This window comes from Chlorocebus sabaeus, chromosome 13 (genome assembly GCF_047675955.1).
Source record: "Chlorocebus sabaeus isolate Y175 chromosome 13, mChlSab1.0.hap1, whole genome shotgun sequence".
Taxonomy (NCBI): Eukaryota; Metazoa; Chordata; class Mammalia; order Primates; family Cercopithecidae; genus Chlorocebus; species Chlorocebus sabaeus.
In genome coordinates, this window is record NC_132916.1 from 79,457,115 (window position 1) to 79,484,608 (window position 27,494).

Genomic DNA, 27,494 nt, shown 5'->3' on the forward strand with positions numbered 1-27,494 from the left:
CACTTCAGGTCAGGAGTTCAAGACCAGCCTGGCCAACATGGAGAAACCCATCTCTACTAAAAATACAAAAAGTAGCCAGGCATGGTGATACATGCCTGTAATCCCAGCTACTCGGGAGGCTGATACAGGAGAATCGCTTGAACCTGGGAGGCTGAGGTTGCAGTGAGCCGAGATCATGCCACTGCATTCCAGCTTGGGTGACAGAGGGAGACTCCATCACAAAAAACAAAACAAACAACAAAAAAAAAGCAGGTGCTTTCTAAACTTGTTAGCAGTGTATCCTCTTTAGATCTCTATGCTTTTTACAGGTCAAAAATTTGACAAATAAATGTAAATGTATGAATTTGACTGTCTTACCAATTAATTAAATATGGATGGAGATCTTTACTTATTGAGGAGGACATCCACATAAAAATATTATTTCTTAATGCATTGTGGTTAGAAGAGGTAATACAGAGAGAATAATATATTGGGTCAAAAGAGTTAACAAAGTTTGCAACTCAGAAACATGTCAAACAGCTAAGCAATTGGGGAAATTTGCTACTTTTTTGCCCCATTAAATCAGCATTGACTCATACAAACTTCATTGAGAGTAGCACATGCATGTAAACAGTCTCAGACTGAATTGAAAGGAAGTTTTTATATGTCTGTCCACTTAATTGTTAGCTCATTTTTGGCAGTGATAGTACCTTGTTCATCTTATCTTTGTGGGTGTTAAGGCAGTGTCTGACACTGCGTTCAATTTTGGCTTAAGAAATATACCTGAGAATCAAACAATCCTCTATTCATTACAAGAATATTCCTCTGCTCAAATCTTTCTGGTGCTAGGGTGAGCTTATTCTCTCACAAGATAGTCTGGGTAGCTGGATCTACGCCCTTTTTACTGAATTCTTTTTGAATTTTGCTGATGTCAACTTGTAATAGGACTAATGGGATAAGTCACAAATAGACCCAAATGGATGTCCTCAGAACATTCTAATTTTTGGATAGATTTTTGGCCTGAATGGAATAAAGGCACTAAAGATTATTTTGAGGAATGCTTTCCTTGAAGAATCCTTAGTGGCCTGTCTTTTTTCACCTACTGTCTCTGCTTATATCCAGCTCTCCTCTTCTCTAGCCTTATGGAGGAGAATGCTATAGGCAGCTGCAAGTTCAGGAATATACTCTTCAAAATTTTCATGTAATGGTAGGTTTATTTTGGTTCTGTAAAGCCCTGAACATCATGGTCGTATGTGCTATGTATGAATAATTACCAAAATGGGATATAAAAGTCATCTCCAATTAGTACTTCTAAACTAGAACTGTCACTTCCTTGAAACAAACAAACATTTTTCTGTGAATTCAATTGCATTTATTTATTCATCCAACAAATGTGCATTGAGATCTTACTCTGTGCTAACACTGTGTGTTTTCTATATATCCCCACTTTATTATATTTAACATCTTATATTTAATTCCTTGGTGATAATTTTATTTAGGCTCTCTGAAATGATAGAACTCAAATCAAATGATAGGGCTCATCATTATGAGCCAAATCTTATATCCATATGGTAAAATAAGATGATTTTAAATAATAGGGCTTCAGAAAAAAAATCTTAAATTGATAAGTAATTAAACATTCTTCATAAATGACACCATTTATAAATATATTTATATGTATCATTTTTCTTTGTTATTTGAGGAAATCATTTGTTTTATTATGACAATGAGTGTTATCAGTAGCAGAAAGAGAACTGTCTTCGATTTTCTAAAGTATTATTGGGATTACTTCCCAGGTGCTGAAAATCACAACAAATTGGATATTTTAAAATACTTGAATAATTTAAGATCATGAGAATAAGTAGCTGCAAATCACCTTAATGAAAATAAATGAGAAGTCTAATAGCTTTCTGAATAGAACAGTTCTGCTTCGTATATTTCTAATTCACTCCATGAACAATTTCACCTTCACAAATGTGGTAAACAGGTAAAAAATAGATCAAATAGAGACAGTTAAACACTTCGTTCAATTTCAGAGTCAAAGAGGTTAGAATTCAATAGCAACATGTTCTTCCTTTGTTATAGTATGCAAAGTTGGAACTAGACATTATAATACTCAGTGAAAATTTTTCATTCTTTAAGATGCGCATCTTCATTTCCCAAATAGATTAAACAGCTGATCAGTGTAGAAACAATAATCAAACCACAAGCTTACATTATAGACAACTACAAAAATGTGAAAAAACAATGTTTACAAATGATAATGAAGAATAAATTACTCTCCAGTGCACATAATTAGGTATATACAGGATAATTTAAAACCAAATGGAATGATTGCTCATGCTGAGCTTTTAAAAATCTCCACCAAAATATACATGTTACCCTAGAGAGGGTGATAAAAATAAATTGTGACACAATAGTAGTATGTTGCATCTCTTCTTATCCTCAATACTTGGATGATATTTCATCAAAATATTTATCAAGTGTGCAAGTGATGAAAAATTTTAATTCCAAAACCATTTCTCTAAATTACCAACAGATTTATATTCTTGATGCCTTTTCACATGATCACAAGCCAAGCAGGCATGTGATTCCCAAAATCGTGGAAGATTTACAGTGAAATCCTTCCTCCAGTTAAAGTAACTAAGATATAACTTATTGTTTTTGTCGACTTCCTTCAGATACTTTGCTAGCTCACTGGGAGAGTTATAATCTTCCACATGAATGAATGAATCTGCTGGAATGTAATTCTCATAGTTTTCTCTAGATGGTCCCAGAACAACAGGTACAGAGCCAGCCAGAAAAGCATTGTAGAGCTTTTCCGTGATGTAATCCTTGTGGATTGAATTTTCAAAGGAAAGATAAAATTTACAAGTAGATATGGTAGGAATCAAATTTTTATCATTGACATATTCTCCAAATGCTTGCCCATAGGTATGGATTTCAATGCTTTTGCTTAGCTCATTGTAATACTTGACCCTGGCATGCTCAGGGTTCCAGTTACTCACAACCCAGCACACCAACTTCTCTTTGCTTGGCACTTCAAACACAAAGGGATTTGTGCTCACCGTCAAGAAGCCATAAGGCACTTGGATATCTGAGTCGCGGCGATAAGTCAGAGTCAGGTTAAACAAGTGCTCAATGCCACTCTTTTGAGGAGTGTGAGTTGGTGACTCCAAATTCATCCAAATCCATTTCTGGAAGGGTGGCCTAGCTTGCTGAGGTAAATTTGTCAGATCCCAACTGATGTCTCGGTGATGGATCAGAACTGCATGGGATTTGTTGTACAGTGAACGGTCCGTTGTGAGATGGCATCCTTGGATGTTGAACATTGCTTGGCAGGATGTAAGGTCAAAGGTCTGCCCAAATGGCCACACCCACACCAGAATAGTAGTTTCATTAAAATAATCAGTTTTGGTGGAGAAGAAGTTTTTCATTTTCAGCACAGAGCTGGCTGATTCCATTGGACTGAAGATCCAGCTGTTGGTAGGTTTGATGTAAATGAGAAGACATGCCATGAAACAGCCCAGGATAATGCAGACAATTAAAAATGGGCGAAGAATTCCTTTGGATGTTGATGTCATAATTTTTTCTATGAAACAGAGAAAGACAGAAGGGGAGGTAGGGGTGGGAACGAAGAGATAATCATAAATATATTTGAGATATATTTAAAATCACAAATATGAGATAAACAGGTAGTAATCAACTGCATTTTCCTTTTCAGTGTTATCAAACCATTAAGAGAAACAGAACTTTCCTCAAAGCCAAGAAACTGCTTTCAAAAGGAAGTTTCCCAAAAACTCTTCTAAAAGTACCAGCATATCTTCAAACCAAGAAACTTTTTTTTTCAATGCTATCCTTCACTGTACTATTTTTATTTGCTTGTAGAAAACTGGCACAACCTAAACTGTTATCTCTAAAGCCATGACTAGAAGTTTTAGTATTTTGTAACCACATCAGATTTGTAAACATTTCCCAGTTGATATAATCACTTATTTACTCTCATATTGAGACTGTACTATAACTTTGTGGTTCAGATGGAATTCAATAGAAAACTAAACTGTTTTTTAAAAAGTTACATTTTTGTTTTTCTCGTTATAAATTTATCTTCACAGTTTGCAAATGCATTACTATAATCATCCGGTAAAAAAAATGGCAACTCTTGATTTGATACATTTCTAAAAAACAAGTACACTCAGGCAAATTTTATAAATTTAAAACTCACAGTGTTTTGTTTTTATTTATATATTTTTCTTACAGTTTTCTTTGTTTACTTTTAATAATTTGTTAGTACATCCAATATCTATCAAGATGTAATAATCAAATGTTCTATTTGTATTGGAACAACTTTCTCACTTATATAGCTTAAGGGCTTTAAAAAAGTTTTCCTTTGTATTAAGATGATATTGGTATTATAAAAATAAATGTAAACAAATTCTCAAAAAAGGGCTGTATTTCATGAAGAACAACTTTGATCTCAAGGATTTTAACAGATTGTGGCTAAAAAGATGAGTGAAGCCTTTTTTTTTTTTTTTAAGAAAAAAAGTGTCTCTGAGTTTTTTTCTCTTCGGCATTCATGCCTCTTTATGGGTATGAACACAAAAATATATTTGCAAAAACTGTTTCTTGATAAAATTCTCACAGATCTTTGAAATTCATGTTGTTTCTCTTATGAAAATAATATGGCCTATAAATTTCAGACTCATTAAAGTATTTTGAAATTTTGATAGAAGCTAGGATAGGAACATTAGATGTTTCCTTCCAAAACAGGGGAGAAATTGCCCTTCATTTAATTACCTAAATTTATGTGAACATTAAAAAAAAAAGCACATTCTTTTGCTATGTAGTTTTTTTTAAAGCATATGAGACTCTCTGAGTATCTAAGCTTGACTGTGAGTCCAAAGATTTTGGACATTGCATTCTAGATCACTCCCAGAACTACATTAGAATCAAATATTGCAGCTTCCTGTCAAAGTTGGCTTTAGTTCTACAGTCAATAAGAAAATGAAAACAAAAGGTATATATTAAATATGTCTAGGAGCTAAATTATTAATCAACCCTTGGAATACAGAGAAAATCAGGAAATAATTATGAAGGAAATTTCAGTTATTCAGAATTAAATGACACTGAAGGTTCTACATGCCAAATTTTGTTGTATATTTAAACAGAAGGAAATTACAGGTTTGCATACTTTCCAGAAAAATAATAAATTGGTCAACTCAAAAAGCCAGATAAAGAAAAATGATAGGGGGGGCGGAGCAAGATGGCCGAATAGGAACAGCTCCAGTCTCCAACTCCCAGCGCGAGCGACACAGAAGACCGGCGATTTCTGCATTTTCAACTGAGGTACTGGGTTCATCTCACTGGGGAGTGCCAGACGATCGGTGCTGGTCAGCTGCTGCAGCACGACCAGCGAGAGCTGAAGCAGGGCGAGGCATTGCCTCACCTGGAAAGCGCAAGGGGGAAGGGAATCCCTTTTCCTAGCCAGGGGAACTGAGACACACAACACCTGGAAAATCGGGTAACTCCCACCCCAATACTGCGCTTTAAGCAGACAGGCACACCAGGAGATCATATCCCACACCTGGCCGGGAGTGTCCCACACCCAGGGAGCCTCCCTCATTGCTAGCACAGCAGTCTGTGATCTACCGGCAAGGCAGCAGCGAGGCTGGGGGAGGGGCGCCCGCCATTGCTGAGGCTTAAGTAGGTAAACAAAGCTGCTGGGAAGCTCGAACTGGGTGGAGCTCACAGCAGCTCAAGGAAACCTGCCTGTCTCTGTAGACTCCACCTCTGGGGACAGGGCACAGTAAATAATAACAAACGCAGCAGCTCTGCAGACGCAAACGACTCTGTCTGACAGCTTTGAAGAGAGCAGTGGATCTCCCAAAACGGAGGTTGAGATCTGAGAAGGGACAGACTCCCTGCTCAAGTGGGTCCCTGACCCCTGAGTAGCCTAACTGGGAGACATCCCCCACTAGGGGCAGTCTGACACACCACACCTCACAGGGTGGAGTACACCCCTGAGAGGAAGATTCCAAAGCAAGAATCAGACAGGTACACTCGCTGTTCAGAAATATTCTATCTTCTGCAGCCTCTGCTGCTGATACCCAGGCAAACAGGGTCTGGAGTGGACCTCAAGCAATCTCCTACAGCTACAACCTACAGCTGAGGATCCTGACTGTTAGAAGGAAAGCTATCAAACAGGAAGGACACCTACACCAAAACCCCATCAGTACATCACCATCATCAAAGACCAGAGGCAGATAAAACCACAAAGATGGGGAAAAAGCAGGGCAGAAAAGCTGGGAATTCAAAAAATAAGAGCGCATCTCCCCCGGCAAAGGAGCGCAGCTCATCGCCAGCAACGGATCAAAGCTGGACGGAGAATGACTTCGACGAGATGAGAGAAGAAGGCTTCAGTCCATCAAATTTCTCAGAGCTAAAGGAGGAATTACGTACCCAGCGCAAAGAAACTAAAAATCTTGAAAAAAAAGTGGAAGAATTGATGGCTAGAGTAATTAATGCAGAGAAGCTCACAAACGAAATGAAAGAGACGAAAACCATGGCACGAGAAATACGTGACAAATGCACAAGCTTCAGTAACCGTCTCGATCAACTGGAAGAAAGAATGTCAGCGATGGAGGATCAAATGAATGAAATGAAGCGAGAAGAGAAACCAAAAGAAAAAAGAAGAAAAAGAAATGAACAAAGCCTGCAAGAAGTATGGGATTATGTAAAAAGACCAAATCTACGTCTGATTGGGGTGCCTGAAAGTGAGGGGGAAAATGGAACCAAGTTGGAAAACACTCTTCAGGATATCATCCAGGAGAACTTCCCCAACCTAGTAGGGCAGGCCAACATTCAAATCCAGGAAATACAGAGAACGCCACAAAGATACTCCTCGAGAAGAGCAACTCCAAGACACATAATTGCCAGATTCACCAAAGTTGAAATGAAGGAAAAAATCTTAAGGGCAGCCAGAGAGAAAGGTCGGGTTACCCACAAAGGGAAGCCCATCAGACTAACAGCAGATCTCTCGGCAGAAACTCTTCAAGCCAGAAGAGAGTGGGGGCCAATATTCAACATTCTTAAAGAAAAGAATTTTCAACCCAGAATTTTATATCCAGCCAAACTAAGTTTCATAAGTGAAGGAGAAATAAAATCCTTTACAGATAAGCAAATGCTTAGAGATTTTGTCACCACTAGGCCTGCCTTACAAGAGACCCTGAAGGAAGCACTAAACATGGAAAGGAACAACCGGTACCAGCCATTGCAAAAACATGCCAAAATGTAAAGACCATCAAGGCTAGGAAGAAACTGCATCAACTAACGAGCAAAATAAGCAGTTAATATCATAATGGCAGGATCAAGTTCACACATAACAATCTTAACCTTAAATGTAAATGGACTAAATGCTCCAATTAAAAGACACAGACTGGCAAACTGGATAAAGAGTCAAGATCCATCAGTCTGCTGTATTCAGGAGACCCATCTCACACGCAGAGACATACATAGGCTCAAAATAAAGGGATGGAGGAAGATTTACCAAGCAAATGGAGAACACAAAAAAGCGGGGGTTGCAATACTAGTCTCTGATAAAACAGACTTTAAACCATCAAAGATCAAAAGAGACAAAGAAGGCCATTACATAATGGTAAAGGGATCAATTCAACAGGAAGAGCTAACTATCCTAAATATATATGCACCCAATACAGGAGCACCCAGATTCATAAAGCAAGTCCTTAGAGACTTACAAAGAGACTTAGACTCCCATACAATAATAATGGGAGACTTCAACACTCCACTGTCAACATTAGACAGATCAACGAGACAGAAAGTTAACAAGGATATCCAGGAATTGAACTCATCTCTGCAGCAAGCAGACCTAATAGACATCTATAGAACTCTCCACCCCAAATCAACAGAATATACATTCTTCTCAGCACCACATCGTACTTACTCCAAAATTGACCACGTAATTGGAAGTAAAGCACTCCTCAGCAAATGTACAAGAACAGAAATTATAACAAACTGTCTCTCAGACCACAGTGCAATCAAATTAGAACTCAGGACTAAGAAACTCAATCAAAACCGCTCAACTACATGGAAACTGAACAACCTGCTCCTGAATGACTACTGGGTACATAACGAAATGAAGGCAGAAATAAAGATGTTCTTTGAAACCAATGAGAACAAAGATACAACATACCAGAATCTCTGGGACACATTTAAAGCAGTGTGTAGAGGGAAATTTATAGCACTAAATGCCCACAAGAGAAAGCAGGAAAGATCTAAAATTGACACTCTAACATCGCAATTAAAAGAACGAGAGAAGCAAGAGCAAACACATTCGAAAGCTAGCAGAAGGCAAGAAATAACTAAGATCAGAGCAGAACTGAAGGAGATAGAGACACAAAAAACCCTCCAAAAAATCAATGAATCCAGGAGTTGGTTTTTTGAAAAGATCAACAAAATTGACAGACCACTAGCAAGACTAATAAAGAAGAAAAGAGAGAAGAATCAAATCGACGCAATTAAAAATGATAAAGGGGATATCACCACCGACCCCACAGAAATACAAACTACCATCAGAGAATACTATAAACACCTCTACGCAAATAAACTGGAAAATCTAGAAGAAATGGATAATTTCCTGGACACTTACACTCTTCCAAGACTAAACCAGGAAGAAGTTGAATCCCTGAATAGACCAATAGTAGGCTCTGAAATTGAGGCAATAATTAATAGCCTACCAACCAAAAAAAGTCCAGGACCAGATGGATTCACAGCTGAATTCTACCAGAGGTACAAGGAGGAGCTGGTACCATTCCTTCTGAAACTATTCCAATCAATAGAAAAAGAGGGAATCCTCCCTAACTCATTTTATGAGGCCAACATCATCCTGATACCAAAGCCTGGCAGAGACACAACAAAAAAAGAGAATTTTAGACCAATATCCCTGATGAACATCGATGCAAAAATCCTCAATAAAATACTGGCAAACCGGATTCAGCAGCACATCAAAAAGCTTATCCACCATGATCAAGTGGGCTTCATCCCTGGGATGCAAGGCTGGTTCAACATTTGCAAATCAATAAACATAATCCAGCATATAAACAGAACCAAAGACAAGAACCACATCATTATCTCAATAGATGCAGAAAAGGCTTTTGACAAAATTCAACAGCCCTTCATGCTAAAAACGCTCAATAAATTCGGTATTGATGGAACGTACCTCAAAATAATAAGAGCTATTTATGACAAACCCACAGCCAATATCATACTGAATGGGCAAAAACTGGAAAAATTCCCTTTGAAAACTGGCACAAGACAGGGATGCCCTCTCTCACCACTCCTATTCAACATAGTGTTGGAAGTTCTGGCTAGGGCAATCAGGCAAGAGAAAGAAATCAAGGGGATTCAGTTAGGAAAAGAAGAAGTCAAATTGTCCCTGTTTGCAGATGACATGATTGTATATTTAGAAAACCCCATTGTCTCAGCCCAAAATCTCCTTAAGCTGATCAGCAACCTCAGCAAAGTCTCAGGATACAAAATTAATGTGCAAAAATCACAAGCATTCTTATACACCAGTGACAGTCAAACAGAGAGCCAAATCAGGAATGAACTTCCATTCACAATTGCTTCAAAGAGAATAAAATACCTAGGAATCCAACTTACAAGGGATGTAAAGGACCTCTTCAAGGAGAACTACAAACCACTGCTCAGTGAAATCAAAGAGGACACAAACAAATGGAAGAACATACCATGCTCATGGATAGGAAGAATCAATATCGTGAAAATGGCCATACTGCCCAAGGTAATTTATAGATTCAATGCCATCCCCATCAAGCTACCAATGAGCTTCTTCACAGAATTGGAAAAAACTGCTTTAAAGTTCATATGGAACCAAAAAAGAGCCCGCATCTCCAAGACAATCCTAAGTCAAAAGAACAAAGCTGGAGGCATCACGTTACCTGACTTCAAACTATACTACAAGGCTACAGTAACCAAAACAGCATGGTACTGGTACCAAAACAGAGATATAGACCAATGGAACAGAACAGAGTCCTCAGAAATAATACCACACATCTACAGCCATCTGATCTTTGACAAACCTGAGAGAAACAAGAAATGGGGAAAGGATTCCCTATTTAATAAATGGTGCTGGGAAAACTGGCTAGCCATAAGTAGAAAGCTGAAACTGGATCCTTTCCTTACTCCTTATACGAAAATTAATTCAAGATGGATTAGAGACTTAAATGTTAGACCTAATACCATAAAAATCCTAGAGGAAAACCTAGGTAGTACCATTCAGGACATAGGCATGGGCAAAGACTTCATGTCTAAAACACCAAAAGCAACGGCAACAAAAGCCAAAATTGACAAATGGGATCTCATCAAACTAAAGAGCTTCTGCACAGCAAAAGAAACTACCATCAGAGTGAACAGGCAACCTACAGAATGGGAGAAAATTTTTGCAATCTACTCATCTGACAAAGGGCTAATATCCAGAACCTACAAAGAACTCAAACAAATTTACAAGAAAAAAACAAACAACCCCATCCAAAAGTGGGCAAAGGATATGAACAGACATTTCTCAAAAGAAGACATTCATACAGCCAACAGACACATGAAAAAATGCTCATCATCACTGGCCATCAGAGAAATGCAAATCAAAACCACAATGAGATACCATCTCACACCAGTTAGAACGGCGATCATTCAAAAGTCAGGAAACAACAGGTGCTGGAGAGGATGTGGAGAAATAGGAACACTTTTACACTGTTGGTGGGAGTGTAAACTAGTTCAACCATTATGGAAAACAGTATGGCGATTCCTCAAGGATCTAGAACTAGATGTACCATATGACCCAGCCATCCCATTACTGGGTATATACCCAAAGGATTATAAATTATGCTGCTATAAGGACACATGCACACGTATGTTTATTGCAGCACTATTCACAATAGCAAAGACTTGGAATCAACCCAAATGTCCATCAGTGACAGATTGGATTAAGAAAATGTGGCACATATACACCATGGAATACTATGCAGCCATAAAAAAGGATGAGTTTGTGTCCTTTGTAGGGACATGGATGCAGCTGGAAACCATCATTCTTAGCAAACTATCACAAGAACAGAAAACCAAACACCGCATGTTCTCACTCGTAGGTGGGAACTGAACAATGAGATCACTTGGACTCGGGAAGGGGAACATCACACACCGGGGCCTATCATGGGGAGGGGGGAGGGGGGAGGGATTGCATTGGGAGTTATACCTGATGTAAATGACGAGTTGATGGGTGCAGCACACCAACATGGCACAAGTATACATATGTAGCAAACCTGCACGTTGTGCACATGTACCCTACAACTTGAAGTTTAATAATAATAAATAAATTTAAAAAAAAAGAAAAAAGAAAAATGATAAAATGCTAAAAAAATAAGAAGGAAAAATGTTAAGGTAAGGACCAGAAATTTGAAATGAGTAATAACATCACAAGTTTTGAAAATACTCAAACTGTAGGCAAGAATAATGAAGAAAAAAGAAATTCAAATTTAATATCAAAAATAGCAAATATTTGTTGATTTGGCATGGATAGAAATGGCAGTAACTATTTTGAGTAATTTTCTGTTGAAAAATTTGAAATATTACTAAATAGTTGTATTTTTGTACAAATATTTGTAAAAGAAAAATTCTGATTCAAAAGATAACAGTTAAAGAAATGGAATTTATAAACAATAACAACTAAAAGCAAATACTAGGTCTAAATAGTTTTCCAATAATATCAACAATTTAATAAATTGGGAATACCATCCACCTTTTAAAAAAAATCATTTTAGAAAATACAAAAATAAAGAAGCTTAACTCATGAGGTCAATTATAATCTTGTTACTCAAGCAAGATATGACTTTTTTTAAAAAAAGTCATTTGTGTTTGTGAACACAGATGCAAAAATACAAAAATTTAGCAATAATAAGTATTGGAAATAGATCATGATGTGATTCAGGAGTAAGTTTATGGAAGTTTAGTTGCATTTGATCCTAAGTATAAATTTAACTAATTAGACCATCTCTCAATTCCATCTAGACTCCACAATTTACAGACTGAAAAACCTTACCAGAAGGGTCTCTTTTCATTGGAAAAACATTAACTTCTAATATGCATGATTTGACTGACTTTTGCATTGTTTTCTTCCTGTGAGACCAATGTTTAATGGTTTTTAGAAATGAAATGCTCTGATTGACAGTTTCCTTAAATCCTTCTTGAACTGAAATGCAATGGCAAAAACTATTAAATAAATGATGTCAGTTCAATATAATCAGGTTACAACTGAAATAGCCACCATTTAATAAATGCTCACCCTTAGCCACGCCTTGTGCCAAGCATTTTACACACATCATTTCCTTTGATCCTTCCAGAACCCCTAAAAAGGACATCTTTTCTCATTCCTTCACAGATGAGGAAACTGCAGGCCAGAGATACAGGTAACTAGCTTAACCACTGGATTGTGCTCTCTCTTTCCTTCTATAATCTACTTTGAACAAATAATACAAACATGAATAATCCATTTGCTTTTGGTGTCTCAAGTTTTGTTATCTTGATTTCCCTGGTCTCTACCTTTTATTCTGTAATTAAGAACTATTTACCCATGAGTTAAATTAAGATTAATTTCTCTTAACAAGAAGGATATCTGACACATATATGTGGCACTTATCAGTGTCAAACACTGATTTGAGCACTTATATTAACTTACACACACACACACACGTATTAACTCATTATATCCCCATTTTATTGATAAAGAAACTGAGGCCCAAAATGATTAAGTAACTTGTCCAAAACCACACAGAGAGTTAATGGGACAGAATACTTTTCAAGCCCAGGCCAACTGGCTTTAGAATCTGGGCACTTGATAATTAACATTTTAGATCACTGTTTCCCCAGGTTGCAGCCAGAATATGCAATCATTTTATTGATATCAGAACGTAAGCTTTGTGAGGAGCTATGTTTTCTTCACTGCTGTATCGTTATCACCAGAATGTAGCAGATGCTTAATAAATGCTGTATATCTCATATGAATGAATGGGTAAATTGCTGCATCTCAACTATGTACAGATACTATGCTTGATAGGTAACCGGATATACAAAAATGAACCAAATGTGAGTGAATGAATATGTACTTTTTTTCTTCCTCTGCGCATTTACCATGGAGCTCTCTATGGACTGACTCCCATTAAAATTGGCATGTGGCTATTCCTACCACTAGATGAGCAAAATCTCCCAGTTTTGCCTCTCTTTGTTTTGTCTCAAAGTTAGCATCTACCCAGAACATTTTAGTTTCATGTCTCAATTTCTCTCTCTCTCCCTCCCTCTCTCTCTCTCTTTTATTAGTCAAATGAGGAATTGGTCACTAGACAGGAACAATGTTCCTTCTACGGTGTGATTTCCAGTTTTCATGCTTCCTGGATATTTTATATAACTTGAGATTCTCCTTGTTAATTCTCTGCTCACCCTCTCCCCTCAATTTTTCACTGCTGTCAGGGTCAATTACTAAATAATAGGGGCAGTTACTCAGTAACCCCTACTTTGTACAGAACTGTCAAAAAAGTTTGCCCCTTGGGGCCAAATTGACATCTCCTTGACAGAATCCTTTTCACCTATTCCTCATAACTAAAATTCAGTTGGATACTCACCATGTCTTATACTGGTAATCAATACAATCTATTTTAAAAACACCTGCAGCAGTGTTACTATAACTCACTAGAGGTAGCAATAAATGTATAGCACAAAGCAAATTGTAACAGTAAATAGGATAATTAAACCTTTTCAATTATTTTTAGTAGTTTCAAGTACTACGAAAGAACGTAACTTAAAGACTTTACCATCAAAAATAACAGAATCTGGGCTAAAAGTACTGCTTAACAAGACGTGGTATGTATGATTCAATTTTCTGTTAAGGGATTACCTATAGTCATTCTTTAAGAACACTCTACTGAATGTTAAAGAATGGAAGATAACTTGAAATAGAAAAAGATTAGAGTTGTAATTCTCAAACCACAGATACATATCAAAGTATTCGGGAAAAAAATGTGAAACTAAGGAGAACAGGAGGCTCCCTCAAGGAGAGGCAGTCCTACTGTAAGTTTTGATTTTGCGGGGAGGTAGGTATTGAATCCTTATTGTAAATGGAAAGAAACAAGAGCATACTATAGAACAAAGTTCAATACTTGCTTAAAATATGGAGATGGAACAGGATAGCTGAGGTTGTAACTTGTCACTTGGGGCATTATACCCAGATTGCAGTCACTACCTACCTCTTCAACCCACCTCCCCTATCTCTCATTAGCAGGATGTTGGAGTTGGAAGAGATTTTCCCTTATGCCATTAGGAGTTGTTGGGTCGGCACATTTGACAGTCACTGTATAGTACATTTACTATTGTGTGTGTGTGTGTGTGTGTGTGTGTGTACTATCAAACCATTCCTAATAAGACATTTTGATAGCTGGTAAAAATATGTGAAATATGTAGACCATTTGAACAGAACTTTAGATCAACCTGAGGATCTTCAAGATAAATTCATACCAACTCCAAAGACAAGAAATGAATCACTGACAAATTGAAGGGTGAATTAAAGTTAGCAAAGGCCTCAGAAGCAACCTCAGAAACAAAGTTTCTGTCTGACTTTCTTCTGCCCTCCTGTCTTTCACCACTCATTATCTCCTAAAGCAAGCAGTAGAAACTAGAATCCCTCTTTCCCAAGGCACTCATAGAAACAAGAACCCTTTTCCTCCAAGGCCACTAAAAAAACCTAAAAATATTCCTACACCTTGCACCCATCTTTCTGTGTAAGAACTGGCCATGAAGAAATTTCCTACCTTGTTCGATTGTAGGTCATAAGACCTGCATTCCAGAGAAGATCCTGCCTCTTACCAGAAGGAAGGAATGCTACAGAGAAGCCAGGAAGAATCTTAACAGACTGGTCTTGCTGGGTTTCTCCCTTTGTTTATTTATTTTATTTTATTTTGCTTTTTTGAGATGGAGTCTCACTCTGTCACCGGGCTGGAGTGCAGTGGTGCGATGTTGGCTCACTGTAACCTCTGCCTCTCAGGTTCAAATGATTCTTCTCCCTCAGCCTCCCAAGTAGCTGAGATTACAGGTACACACCACCACACCCAGCCGATTTTTGTATTTTTAGTAGAGATGGGGTTCCACCATGTTGGCCAGGATGATGTTGATCTCCTGACCTCATGATCTGCCCACCTCAGCCTCCAAAAGTGCCAGGATTACAGGCGTGAGCCATTGCGCCCGTCCCTCCTTTGTTTATCATTATTAGATCAGACCTTTTTTGCCCAGTCACATTTCTATATGACTGTCCATTCTTCATTAACCCAAGCATAAAAATGAATAGTTCACCTTGAGTCTTTGAGTCTTAATTCTGAAGGCTCCCATGTAACATAAAGCTATGATCAGAGAAATTTCTTATGCTGTTATTAATTTTTAAATTAATCTGTCTATTATACTCAACTATTCTTCTATTAATCTGTCTTTGTTAGAGGGGAGTTGGCCATGACCCTTATCATGGGGAGGAAAGAGACCACCACTTTTCTATTCCCACACTGGCAATCGCTTCCCCTTCTTCCCCTAATATTCCAGGATCCAAAGTATGTATCTTGAATCCTTCAAAGTATATCCATAATTATCTAGATTTTCAAATAAGCCAAAACACCCCACAACAACACTATATGTAAATTCTCAAAACTACAAAGAAATCTCTTTATTTTATATAAGCCATTGGTGTTATCTGACTCTCAACTATTAGTAATCTGTTTATGCAGGCTCAAATACGAATTTGCTCCCCATATAATAGTTGTGATCTTCACTATCATAGTATTAGTACAGGATTCTGCAAAAATCTGAATACTATACTGAATGCTTATAATTTAAATTGGGTGGCTTATCTTTTCTTTTTAGGTTTTTTGGTTATTGTTTTATTTTACTTCTGCCTACAATTTTTATGCTAAGAACACGTGCAAGATTAAAAACAAAAGCTTTATGCTTTAGCTAGTTATTATACACCAAATATATTCTGCCTCAAAGTCCTGTAAAATTTTATATATTCATCACTGTGCTTTGAAAAATTCCCTTGAAACTTCAAATTCTATTGAACCTCTCTATGGGCATTCCTTCTCTAAGTTCTCACAATTTTCTCCATTAAATTCTGAGCCAAATGCCTCTTGCCTTTGGGAGAAATGCCATTTCCTTTTTTGGTATGAAGACACTGGTCGATCTCTGGAATGCTATAAAATTTGTGTTTGTGAAACTTTCTCAAAGATCCTTAGATATAATCTCTGGTATTTCCACAGTTAAACCTTTATTTTATTTCTTCAAGCCCTGAGGAAGTTACCACCAAATTATATCAATTTTGATCACCAATACTTTTCCTAAATATTCCTCAGAATGCTCTCTGGTAGTAACAAGTCCCTGATTCATTTCTGCAGTGGGGTTGTCTTTAGACAGTCCAATGCATGTCTTTGTAATATTCATTTTTCTTCTTTCATTTTTGTCTCAGGCATTTGTTTCTACAGGCAAGAGAGCTGCCAACTACCACTTTTCCTGTACTGCAAATTTCTTTATTTTAGGCACCTTCTACCGTCTCTATCTTTGAAATTTTCTTTTCAAATTCAGGGATTCGCCTCTTTTAGTTTGATCTTTCATCTGCTCTCTCTCCTCTCTACTCAATCACTAGTCCTTCATCACTGTCTTTATTAACTTTAGAAGCTCTGTTTATTGGCTTCAGTTGCAGCTAGAGCCATGCGATCTGACATTGAGCCCAAGTGTAACCTGGCTCATGCTTCACGTGCCCTTGGGGAATACCACAGACAGGACCAGGAGGTTCCTTGCTGGCATTTTTTCGGAACAAGCTTTCCAGCACCCTTTGAGGCCAGCAGTCTTTCATAACTTAGCTGTCAGTACCAGCACTTTCCATGATGATTGTCAGATTTTAGTCCCTTGCAGCCAACCAGTGCAAGCCAGGAGAACCTTTTAAAAAAAGTCCAAAACTCTCATTTTGGGCTGTAGTCTTTTGGACTTTATAAATGAGAATGTCTTCTGTCCAGATGATAAGGTAGGGCAACTAACCCAGTGACATCTTGACATCTCCCTGTCCTTCATATCCATACCTAACCTAGAACCAAATCCTGCCAATTTTACCTCCAGAATATTCCTTACATTAGTAAACTTCTCTCTATTTCCCTAGGTCAAATGTCCATGAATTCTTGTGTGGAAGACTGATATTTCTTTGTAAGTGGTCCACCTGGTGCTCCCTTTTGATCCTTTCAATTTGTTCACCGTACAGTAGATTTGTAGTCCTCAAAGGATGACTCTAGACCAGCAGCATCAGCAAGATCTGGGATCCTGTTAGAAAGGCAAATTCTCCTACCGGAACCCAGACATATGAAATCAGAAACTTTGGAAAGAGGCCCAGCAACATGCTTTGAAGATTTCTCCAAGTGGATCTGATGTACACTAAAATTTGAGGATTCCTCCAACAGGGTGATGTTTCAAACTGCAGATCACATATTACCATTCTGTTTTAAGCCTGTTGATGAATTCCAATTGCTTATAAGATTAAAAAAAAATGTTAAAAGTCTTCATGTAGCTTAAAGAGCCCTGGATAATGGGGACACAGCTTTTGTCTCCAGCTTCAGCGCATGCCAATGTTGCATTCCCTCATCACCATACTTGTCCCTCTCACAGAGCTGCTCCACCAGCCCCCACCTCTCCCTGGTGCAGATTCCCTCCTCTCTTTACTGATATGCTCCTTTTCACTTTTCAGCTCTCAGTTCTACTGGCAGTAGCTTATGGAAAAATTCCTGACAGTCTCCCAACCTTCCCCCAACACACTAAATCAAAGCCCCAAGTACACATTTTATAGTACCACGTGTCATTTTTCCACAGCATTTGCCGCAGTATCAAGTTTACCTAGATTTGTGTGAGTATATGATTAATGTTGTCATCTCTATTCAACTGTAACTAGGCTCATAAGGCAAAGATTGGGTGTTTTCACTCAGATTTCAATCCCTAGTGCCTAAATCATACTTGTCATATTCTTGCTCTCAACATATGTTTTATGACTGACCAAAGAGCTAACAATCATTCAGCATTTCCAATGTTTAAACCACCAAACTAAGATTTTTATATAAATTTAACCATTTAATCTTCAGGAAAAACATATTTCTTACTGTTCATTTAACAAATATTTATATATATATTTGTTAAACGAACAATATATGGCCATGTGTTTGAACACATACACACACACACACACACACACACACACACACGTGTATTTATTTCTATGTGCCAAGCATGGTTCAAAGCATTTTGCAGGTAATAATTCCTTTAAATCTCACAACCAGATGAAATACGGGTTAGAATCACATCAGTTTTTCCAGATGAGGAAACTAGTGTACATCTTTCTGCCTCAGGCCACACATATTGCTTTAAGAATAAACTGAGTGCAGTGGCTCACTACTGTAATCCCAGCACTTTGGAAGGCCAAGGCAGGATTGCTTGAGCCCAGGAGTCTGAGACCAGCCTGGGTGCCACAGAGAGACACCTTCTCTACAAAAATAAGAAAAATTAGCCAGGTGTAGTGGCAAATGCCTGTAATCTGAGCTACTCAGGAGGCTGAGACAGGAAAAGTGTTTGAACCCAGGAGTTTGAGGCTGCAGTGAGCTATGATTGTGCCACTGCAATCTAGCCCGGGCAATGGGTCAGGCCCCATCTCTAAAAATTAGATATATACATACATACACACACATGAAAGAGAGAGAATATGAAGATTTCAGTTAACAGTTGCAAAGACTTTTATGAATTATATGACTGAAAATGTATTTTATGATACATATTTCCCTGGAGTCATTGTTAATTAGAACAAGCTAGATTCACCAACACTTCCCTGTCTGTTCTCTTTCTGGAAGCCAATGGCCAGGAACAGTGGTCACGTGCCATCAGGAGAGGGTAGAAAGGTGAATCAGAACAGTGAAGGAGTCTAGATTTGTTTTATTGTTGGAGTGTTTATGAAGCAATTCAAGGAACATCAAGGATTAATGATGCATTAATTGCTGATCCAAAGCCTCTGTGATAGTTGTATCCCCTCCTAACCACATTTTCTTTCAGATAAACTCCTTATGTGCTGCTCTGTTGAGTCAGCTTTGAAAATTAACTAATCTCAAAGAACCAAGTTGCCTAAAAACAATAAAGGGAGAGAAAAGGAAGATTGTAAGTAAACATTTCAATTATGTCCCAGAGTTTTCCACACATCATCAGCTGATATATTTTTTTAAATATTTGCAAGTATTTATTTTAATTACTGAAAACAAAATAAATAATTCCCTCTCTGTAAATTTTTATAATCCAAATTCCCTGGATCTTACCAAACTACTGTATAAGGTCAGACATTTACTGACCATATTGTGATAGTTTGATCCTTTGTTGATCTTACCACTAGGAATTTCTCTTCTTTCTCCAGTTGTTTCTGTAAAGGACCACAGGAGTTTTATATGGATTCCAAACTTTTCTAGCAATTACAGTCTGCACCCACCCTACTCGCCCTTTATTATTTGGCTGCCATTAGTCTGAGAATCTGTCTGATGCAAGCTCACTTCTGCTCCTCCCTATTGGATGTGTGGGCCCAGAATCCCAAATTCAGTGGTTCCTTGACCTCTAACTCTGCAACTGCCAGTCTGGATTCATGTTGCAGCTGGGGAAAACTGACTATCTGCATCAAACTTTGTTGCTGATTTCAGTGGCTTTGAATTCACTGAAACACTCACAGCATCTCTTCCAGACACTTCCCTTAATTTCTGCTCCTCTATCTGCTAATGATAGAGGTTTTAGTCTAGTTCACAGGGCAAGGTAGAGAATCCATGGGAAACCAACTGCTTTACCCTCCTTGACTCTTTCCTACACCCTTTTTTCTAACATTAGGCCAGGCCGGCAACCTGCTCTAATCTTTTGCTATTATGTATACATAAAATTCTTGCTCTTCCAGTTTGTGATGGTTAATTTTAAGTGCTAAATTGCTTGGGCCATAGGATGCCTGGATAAATAGTTAAACATTCTTTCTGGGTGTGTCTGTGAGAGTGTTTCTGGAAAAGATTAACATTTACATTGGTGGATTGAGTAAAGCAGATAGCCCTCCCTAATGTGGGTAGACATCATTCAACCCATTTTAGGGCCTTAATAAAGCAAAAAGGTAGAGAAAGGCTGAACTTGCTGTCTGCCTAACTGGTTGAACTGGAGCATGCATCTTCTGTCCTCAGGTTTCCTGGTTTTCAGCCCTTAGATCTGAACTGGAATTGACACCATTAGTTGTCTGGGTTTCAGGCCTTCAAACCACTCACAGCTTTTCTGGGGCTCCAGGTTGCAGATGGCAGATTGTGAAACGTTTTAGCTTTCATAATCATGTGAGCTAATACCTTATAATAAATCTTTTCCTATACAGATAAATCTATTTTATATGTATTCTACATATATATATATATATATATGATAAATCTCTTTCCTGTTGGTTCTATTTCTCTGAGAACCCTAATACACAGTTACAAAACAAACACCATCATGCATATAAAGGGACGTTAACATACTAAGAAGAAGGCTGCAGCAGTGAAAGAGAGAGTATTACCTTAGATGGGGCATTGCTATGACAACAGTTTCTGCATCAGACCAAATTTTGCAGGCTGATCATCTTTTGAACTCATGGGAAACTAATTAGCGCCAGCTTTGCTGAGATTAAATAAAAATGTACCACTGTAGTTAATGAGGAGCCCTGAAACTTCAAGTTCAATTTACAATAAGAGAACAAACTAAATAGAAAAAATAAGCCACAAAGAAGTCAACAGCCTAAGAAATAATATGATAAAAGTGTAGCTAAAGAGATTTTTAGAAAAAAGGCAAGTTTAATCAACTTGCAGCTGAGTAATCTGAAAACGAACTAATGAACATACTTTTTAGAAATTGATGTTACTAGAAAAAAGGTGGAAAGGCAGAGTTTAGAAGTGAAAATCCAAGAATGAGAAATCACTAATCTTAGAGAGAAAAATTTCTCAAACCTTAGAGGAGAGGATTTTTCTTATATTAGGAAATTTCTTTGGCTCCATTTCTTTCTCCATAGTCTGAATGGAACATCCTCAAGGGTCATCTTATACTTTTGTCTGATTTTATTCCTAATAAACAATCTTGTAAATATTTAGTTTACCAAGTTGCTAACTACTCAGAAGAAAGTTCCATATTTTGTGAACACAATAGTGAAAATGGAGGCCACTAGAAGAGAATACATCAAAGAAAACATTCTTGCTTTTTTCCCTCCCACCAGAATGGAAAAGGCATCTGTCCTCACACCTAAGGCTGATCCCTTCTCATTAAATTATGAAATCTAAATCGGTAAAGTGATCTCATTTCATAGATTATTTTATATTTTTGCTACATCATCCTTTTCTATGTTTTTACTGGTTGTTTTCTATCAGAATTTAAATAAAATCAAAGTTCTCTTATCTTCTATTAAAGAACCTCCATCTTCCCACACATTGCTCCTCTGTTTTCTCAAATAGCCACATTATTCATATACCTGCCTAAGGCTCTGACTGGAAGTCACTATTTATTTCTTCAATTCTCTAAATCCTACATCTAGTCAATTACTATATTGAGTCCATTGAAATGCTGTGGTATTTATTAAATCTCACTCCCTGTCTCCATCCTATTGTTACTTCATTGTTTAGGCTTATATCATTTTCTGGATTATTATAATGAACCATTCACTATTATAAATGATGTTAGTCTTGCTTTCCTCCAATTCAAAACAAACACGATAGCTTGAGTGTTTTTCTCCCCTTTCACTCCTTCTGTTAAAAAAAAAAATTCTAAAAGTATTGTTGAGGAGGAAGGAGTTAAAGTAGCTAGCCTGTAACTCCTTCTGACTATCAGGGGATTCCCCTGGAGAGTGGGGAAGGAAGGTTGGTGACCTGGTCTAATCTCTTTGTATACATAACAACTGGGTCCTCAGGACAACAGACTAAGAATGCTGGAGAAAAAAAAAAAAAAGCATTTTTATCTATGAACTACTTCGAGAAAGGTGTTCTTGATTTAGAATTGCTTACTGTAAACAAACCTAAACTTTGATGAATTTATGAGACATGGCTCCCCAGGGAATGTCACATAAGCTATACAACAATCTTAGGTACAAAATAGATATGCTTCTCTCTCAGACCACAGCAGAATAAAACTGGAGATCAACTCCAAAAGGGACCTTCAAAACCATGCAAACAAATAGAAATGAAATAACCTGCTTCTGAATAATCATCAGGTCAACAATGAAATCAACATGGAAATTTAAAAATTCTTTGAACTGAATGACAATAGTGATACAATGTATCAAAACCTCTGGGATACAGCAAAGGCAGAGTTAAGAGGAAAATTCATAGCTCTAAACCCCTACATTGAAAAATCTGAAGAGCACAAGCAGTCAATCTAAGGTCACACCCCAAGAAACTAGAGAAACAATAACAAACCAAACCCAAACCTAGAAGAAGAAAGGAAATAAGCAAGATCAGAGCAGAGCTAAAAGAAATTGAAACAGACAAACAAAAAAAAAAGATATATGAAACAAAAAGCTGGTTCTTTGAAAATCAAAATAAAATTGATAGACCATTGGCAAGATTAACCAAGAAGAAAGAAACATCCAAATGAGCTCAATCAGAAACAAAATGAGAGATATTACAACTTATACCACAGAAATACAAAAGATCATTCAAAGCTACTAGGAACATCTTTACATACATAAACTAGAAAAGCTAGAGGAGATGGATAAATTCCTGAAAAGATACAACCCTCCTAGCTTAAATCAGGAAGAATTAGATACCCTGAACAGACCAAAATCAAGCAGTGAGATTTAAATGGTAATAATAAAAAGTTACCAACAACAAAACAAAGTCCAGGACCAGATGGAGTCATAGCTGAAATCTACCAGACATGAAAAGAAGAATTGGTACCTATTGAGACTATTCCACAAGATAGAGAAAGAGGGAATCCTCCCTAAATGATTCTGTGAAGTCAGTATCACCCTAATACCAAAACCAGAAAAGGACATAACCAAAAAAGAAAACTATAGCCCAATATCCCTGAAGAACATAGATGCAAAATTCCTTAACAAAATATTAGCTAACCAAATCCAATAACACAGCAAAAAGATAATCCACCATGATCAAGTAGGTTTCATACCAGGGATACAGGGATGCTTTAACATATGGGAGTTAATAAATGTGATACACCACATAAAAAGAATTAAAAACAAAAATCACATGATCATCTCAATAGACACAGAAAAAGCATTCCACAAAATCTAGCACCCCTTTATGATTAAAACTCTCAACAAAATCAGCATAGAGAGGACATACCACAATGTAATAAAAGCCATCTATGACAAACCCACAGCCAATGTAATACTGAATGGGGAAAAGTTGAAAGCATTCCTTCTGAGAACTGAAACAAGACAAGAATGCCCACTCTTACCACATCTCCTCAACATACTACTGGAAGTCTCAGACCAATCAGACAGGAGAAAGAAATAAAGGACATCCAAATCAGTAAAGAGGAAGTCCAACTGTCACTGTTTGCTGATTATATGATTACATACCTAGAAAACCCCAAAGACTACTCCAGAAAGCTTCTAAAACTGATAAAAGAATTCAGCAAAGTTTCCAGATGCAAAATTATTGTATACAAATCAGCAGCTCTCCTATACACAAACAATGACCAATCTAAGAATCAAATCAAGAACTCAACACCTTTACAATAGCTGCCAAAAAATAAAAAAATGAAACACTTAGGAATATACCTAACCAAGGAGGTGAAAGACTGCTACAAGGAAAACTACAAAACACTGCCGAAAGCAATCATAGATGACACAAACAATAGGAACCATATCCCATGCTCATGGATAGGTAGAATCAATATTGTGAAAATGACCATACTGCCAAAAGCAGTCTACAAATTCAATGCAATTCCTATCAAAATACCACCATTATTCTTCACAGAACTAGAAAAAATAATCCTAAAATTCATATGAATCCAAAAAGGAGTCTGCATAGCCAAAGCAAGACTAAGCAAAAAGAACAAATCTGGAGGCATCACATTACCTGATTTCAAACTATACTATAAGGCAATAGTTACCAAAACAGCCTGGTACGGGTTTAAAAATAGGCACATAGACCAAGGGAACAGAATAGAGAACCCAGAAATAAACCCAAATACTAACAGCCAGCTTATCTTACCTTATCTTCGACAAAGCAAACAAAAAACATAAAGTAGGGAAAGGACACCCTATTCCACAAATGGTGCTGGGATAACTGGCTAGCCACATGTAGGAAAATGAAACTAGATCCTCATCTCTTACTGTACATAAGATGGATCAAGGACTTAAACCTGAGTTCAAGATGGATCAAGGACTTAAATCTAAGACCTGAAACCTTAAAAATTCTAGAAGATAACATCGGAAAAAAACCTCCAGACATTGGCTTAGGCAAGGATTTCATGACCGATAACCCAAAAACAAATGCAATAAAAACAAAGATAAATAGCTGGGACTTAATTAAATTAAAGACCTTTTTCATGGGAAAAGGAATAGTCAGCAGAATAAACAGACAACCCACAGAATGAGCGAATATATTCACAATCTATACATCTGACAAAGGACAAATACACAGAATCTACATGAACTCAAACAAATTAGCAAGAAAAAAGCAATTCCATCAAAAACTGGACTAAGGACATTACTAGACAATTCTCAAAAGATGATATACAAATGGCCAATAAACATATGAAAAAAATGCTCAACATCACTAATAATAAGGAAAATACAAATCAAAACCACAATGTGATATCCTTACTCCTGCAAGAATGTCCATAATCAAAAAATCAAAAATTAATGATGTTGGTGTGGATGCGGTGAACAGGAAACACTTCTACAGTGCTGGTGGGAATGTAAACTACTACAATCACTATAGAAAACAGTGTGGAGGTTCCTTAAAGAACTAAAAGTAGGACTACCATTTGATCCAGCAATCCCACTACTGGGTATCTAGCCAGAAAAAAAAAAAGTTGTTATATGAAAAAGATACTTGCACATGAATGTTTATAGTAGCACAATTCACAATTGCAAAAATGTGGAACCAGCCTAAATGCCTATCAATCAATGAGTGGATAAAGAAACTGTGGGTTGTATATACGATGGAATACCACTCAACCATAAAAAGGAATAAAATAATGGCATCCGCAGAAACCTAGATGAGATTTGAGACTATTATTCTTAGTGAAGTAACTCAGGAGTGGAAAACCAAACATTGTTCTCACTCATAAGTGGGAGCTAAGATATGAGGATGCAAAGGCATAAGAATGGCACAATGAACTTTGGGTACTCAGGGGGAAAGGGAAGGAAGAGATGAGGGATAAAAAAGACTACAAATAGGGTGCAGTGTACACTGCTTGGTGATTTGTGCACCAAAATCTCACAAATCGTCACTAAATAACTTACTCATGTAACCAAATACCACCTGTTCCCCAATAACCTATGGGGAAAAAATTTTAAAAAAGAACTATGGAGAAAAAAATAAAATGGAGATGCTTTATAACATAAATGCTTCCTATTGGGCGAGGTGACATTGTAGACTTCTATTATTATCATCCAGAGGTTATATGTCTAATGTGAAAAAGAGGGCTGTAGAGGCTAATAGGATGTTTCAGACCTCTTCTTGCCTCTTCATTGATTGAATCCTTAAACTACAGGTAAAGCTGGACACAATCTCTCATTGAAGTGAGATTGATATGCCAATCTGATTTTATATTAGCTTAATGTTTATTGTATACAATTTTGAAAATACACACATAAGTAAATGAAAGCAATCTATACTTCAACTCACAGAATTAATAACAATTTCTAGTCTTTACTGTATAGATCTATTTCCTTATCTTAACTATATATTTACCTATCTAGTTTCAATGACTAATGCTGTATGTTATTTTTAAAAACAATAATGAGAACCAGTAGGTAAAGATCTCTTTTCTGCTGCTTTTCTTTTTTTTTTTTTTTTTACTTAACAGTAAGTTGGGAGCATTTGCTTAAGTCATCAAAAAATTTCATTTTTATTTACAATAACCAAATGAATGGGTAAAGAAAATATACACAATAGAATACTGTTTAGCCATAGAAAAGAACAAATGCTGAGCTTGGAAGACATTAAGTGACATAAGTCAGGCACCAAAAGATAAATACTGTATGTTCTCATTCATATGTAGAGGCTAAGAAGGTTGTTCTTACAGAAACAGAGAGCAGAATAGTGGTTACTAGAGGGAGGAGAGTGTTGGTGGCAGGGGGATAAGCCAAAGGTTGGTGAACTGATACAAAAGTATGCATGTGTTAAAATATCACACTGTACTCCATAAATATTACAATTATTACTTGTTAATTAAAAATAATAAAAAACCTTCACTTACATTTAAAAAATGTAAACAGGAAGATCATCCACTGGTTTCTGGACTATGTGGGACACATGGAACATTATTCTGACAACACTTACTCTGGACACAGCACACCTGGTTTCAAATCATGGATCTACGTCGGCTCTCTGTGAAGCTTTTGGGCAACATCCCCAACCTTCCATGTCTCAGTTATTCATCTAAAAACTGAAAAAATACCACTATGCTAGATTTGTGCCTCTAAAATGAATTGACACATGTAAATTCCCTGGGACAGTCCCTGGACATAGCAAACACTCAGTAAACATGACCGGGAATAATTGTTGCACTTACACATGCATGACTTAAGATGTATACTTGTTTTGTTATTGAATATGAAATTGCCACCAATAGCAGTAGCAATAATAAACTTTGCATTTCCTCTGAGAGACAGGATTGCAGAAGATTTTCCATGAAGTAACCTACTTACTTAACCATCAAGCAATAGGTCACCTCTCACAAAAAGAAAGTGGTATTTTACAGCATGAATGTGTCACTAATTGTCATTGGCCACAATGTAAAAGGCAATTTACTCCATTTTAACTTGATTTTATCTCATCTTTTAGAGCAATTACTACAAAATTATTTTGTCATAAGCTGTATGTTCAGTAGGCAAATCTGACTGTACGAGATTAAGAAACTCATTTTCTCTGATGTGCTTTGCCCCTCTTTGACCTTCAATTTATGAAAACATATTTTTTTTCAGGTATTCTCTTTGGGAATAAATGATTTTCACTTATGATCATTTTCTTAATTTTTATTGTTCTTATGTATAATAATTCCATTTTTTCTTTCAGCTAGCAAGGTAACTTAACCAAAACTTTGCATATAACAACTGTTCATTAAATATTTTTAAGTTTGTGTATTTTTGTAACATAGTGTTTTGAATAGAATTCCTCTTAAATAATGTATAAGCGAAAAAAATTGTTAAAGTAACA

General features: G+C 36.9%; 1 protein-coding gene across 1 annotated transcript in view; it reads right to left on the reverse strand.

The window, feature by feature from the left end:
• Positions 1 to 2,387: 2,387 nt before the first annotated feature.
• FUT9 (fucosyltransferase 9) overlaps positions 2,388 to 27,494 on the reverse strand; it is a 205,436-nt gene continuing 180,329 nt past the window's right edge. Inside the window, exon 3 of the mRNA XM_008006651.3 lies at positions 2,388 to 3,571. Within this exon, the coding sequence (XP_008004842.1) occupies positions 2,484 to 3,563 (1,080 nt within the window). The 5' untranslated portion in view covers positions 3,564 to 3,571 and the 3' untranslated portion in view covers positions 2,388 to 2,483. The remainder of the gene's footprint in view (positions 3,572 to 27,494) is intronic.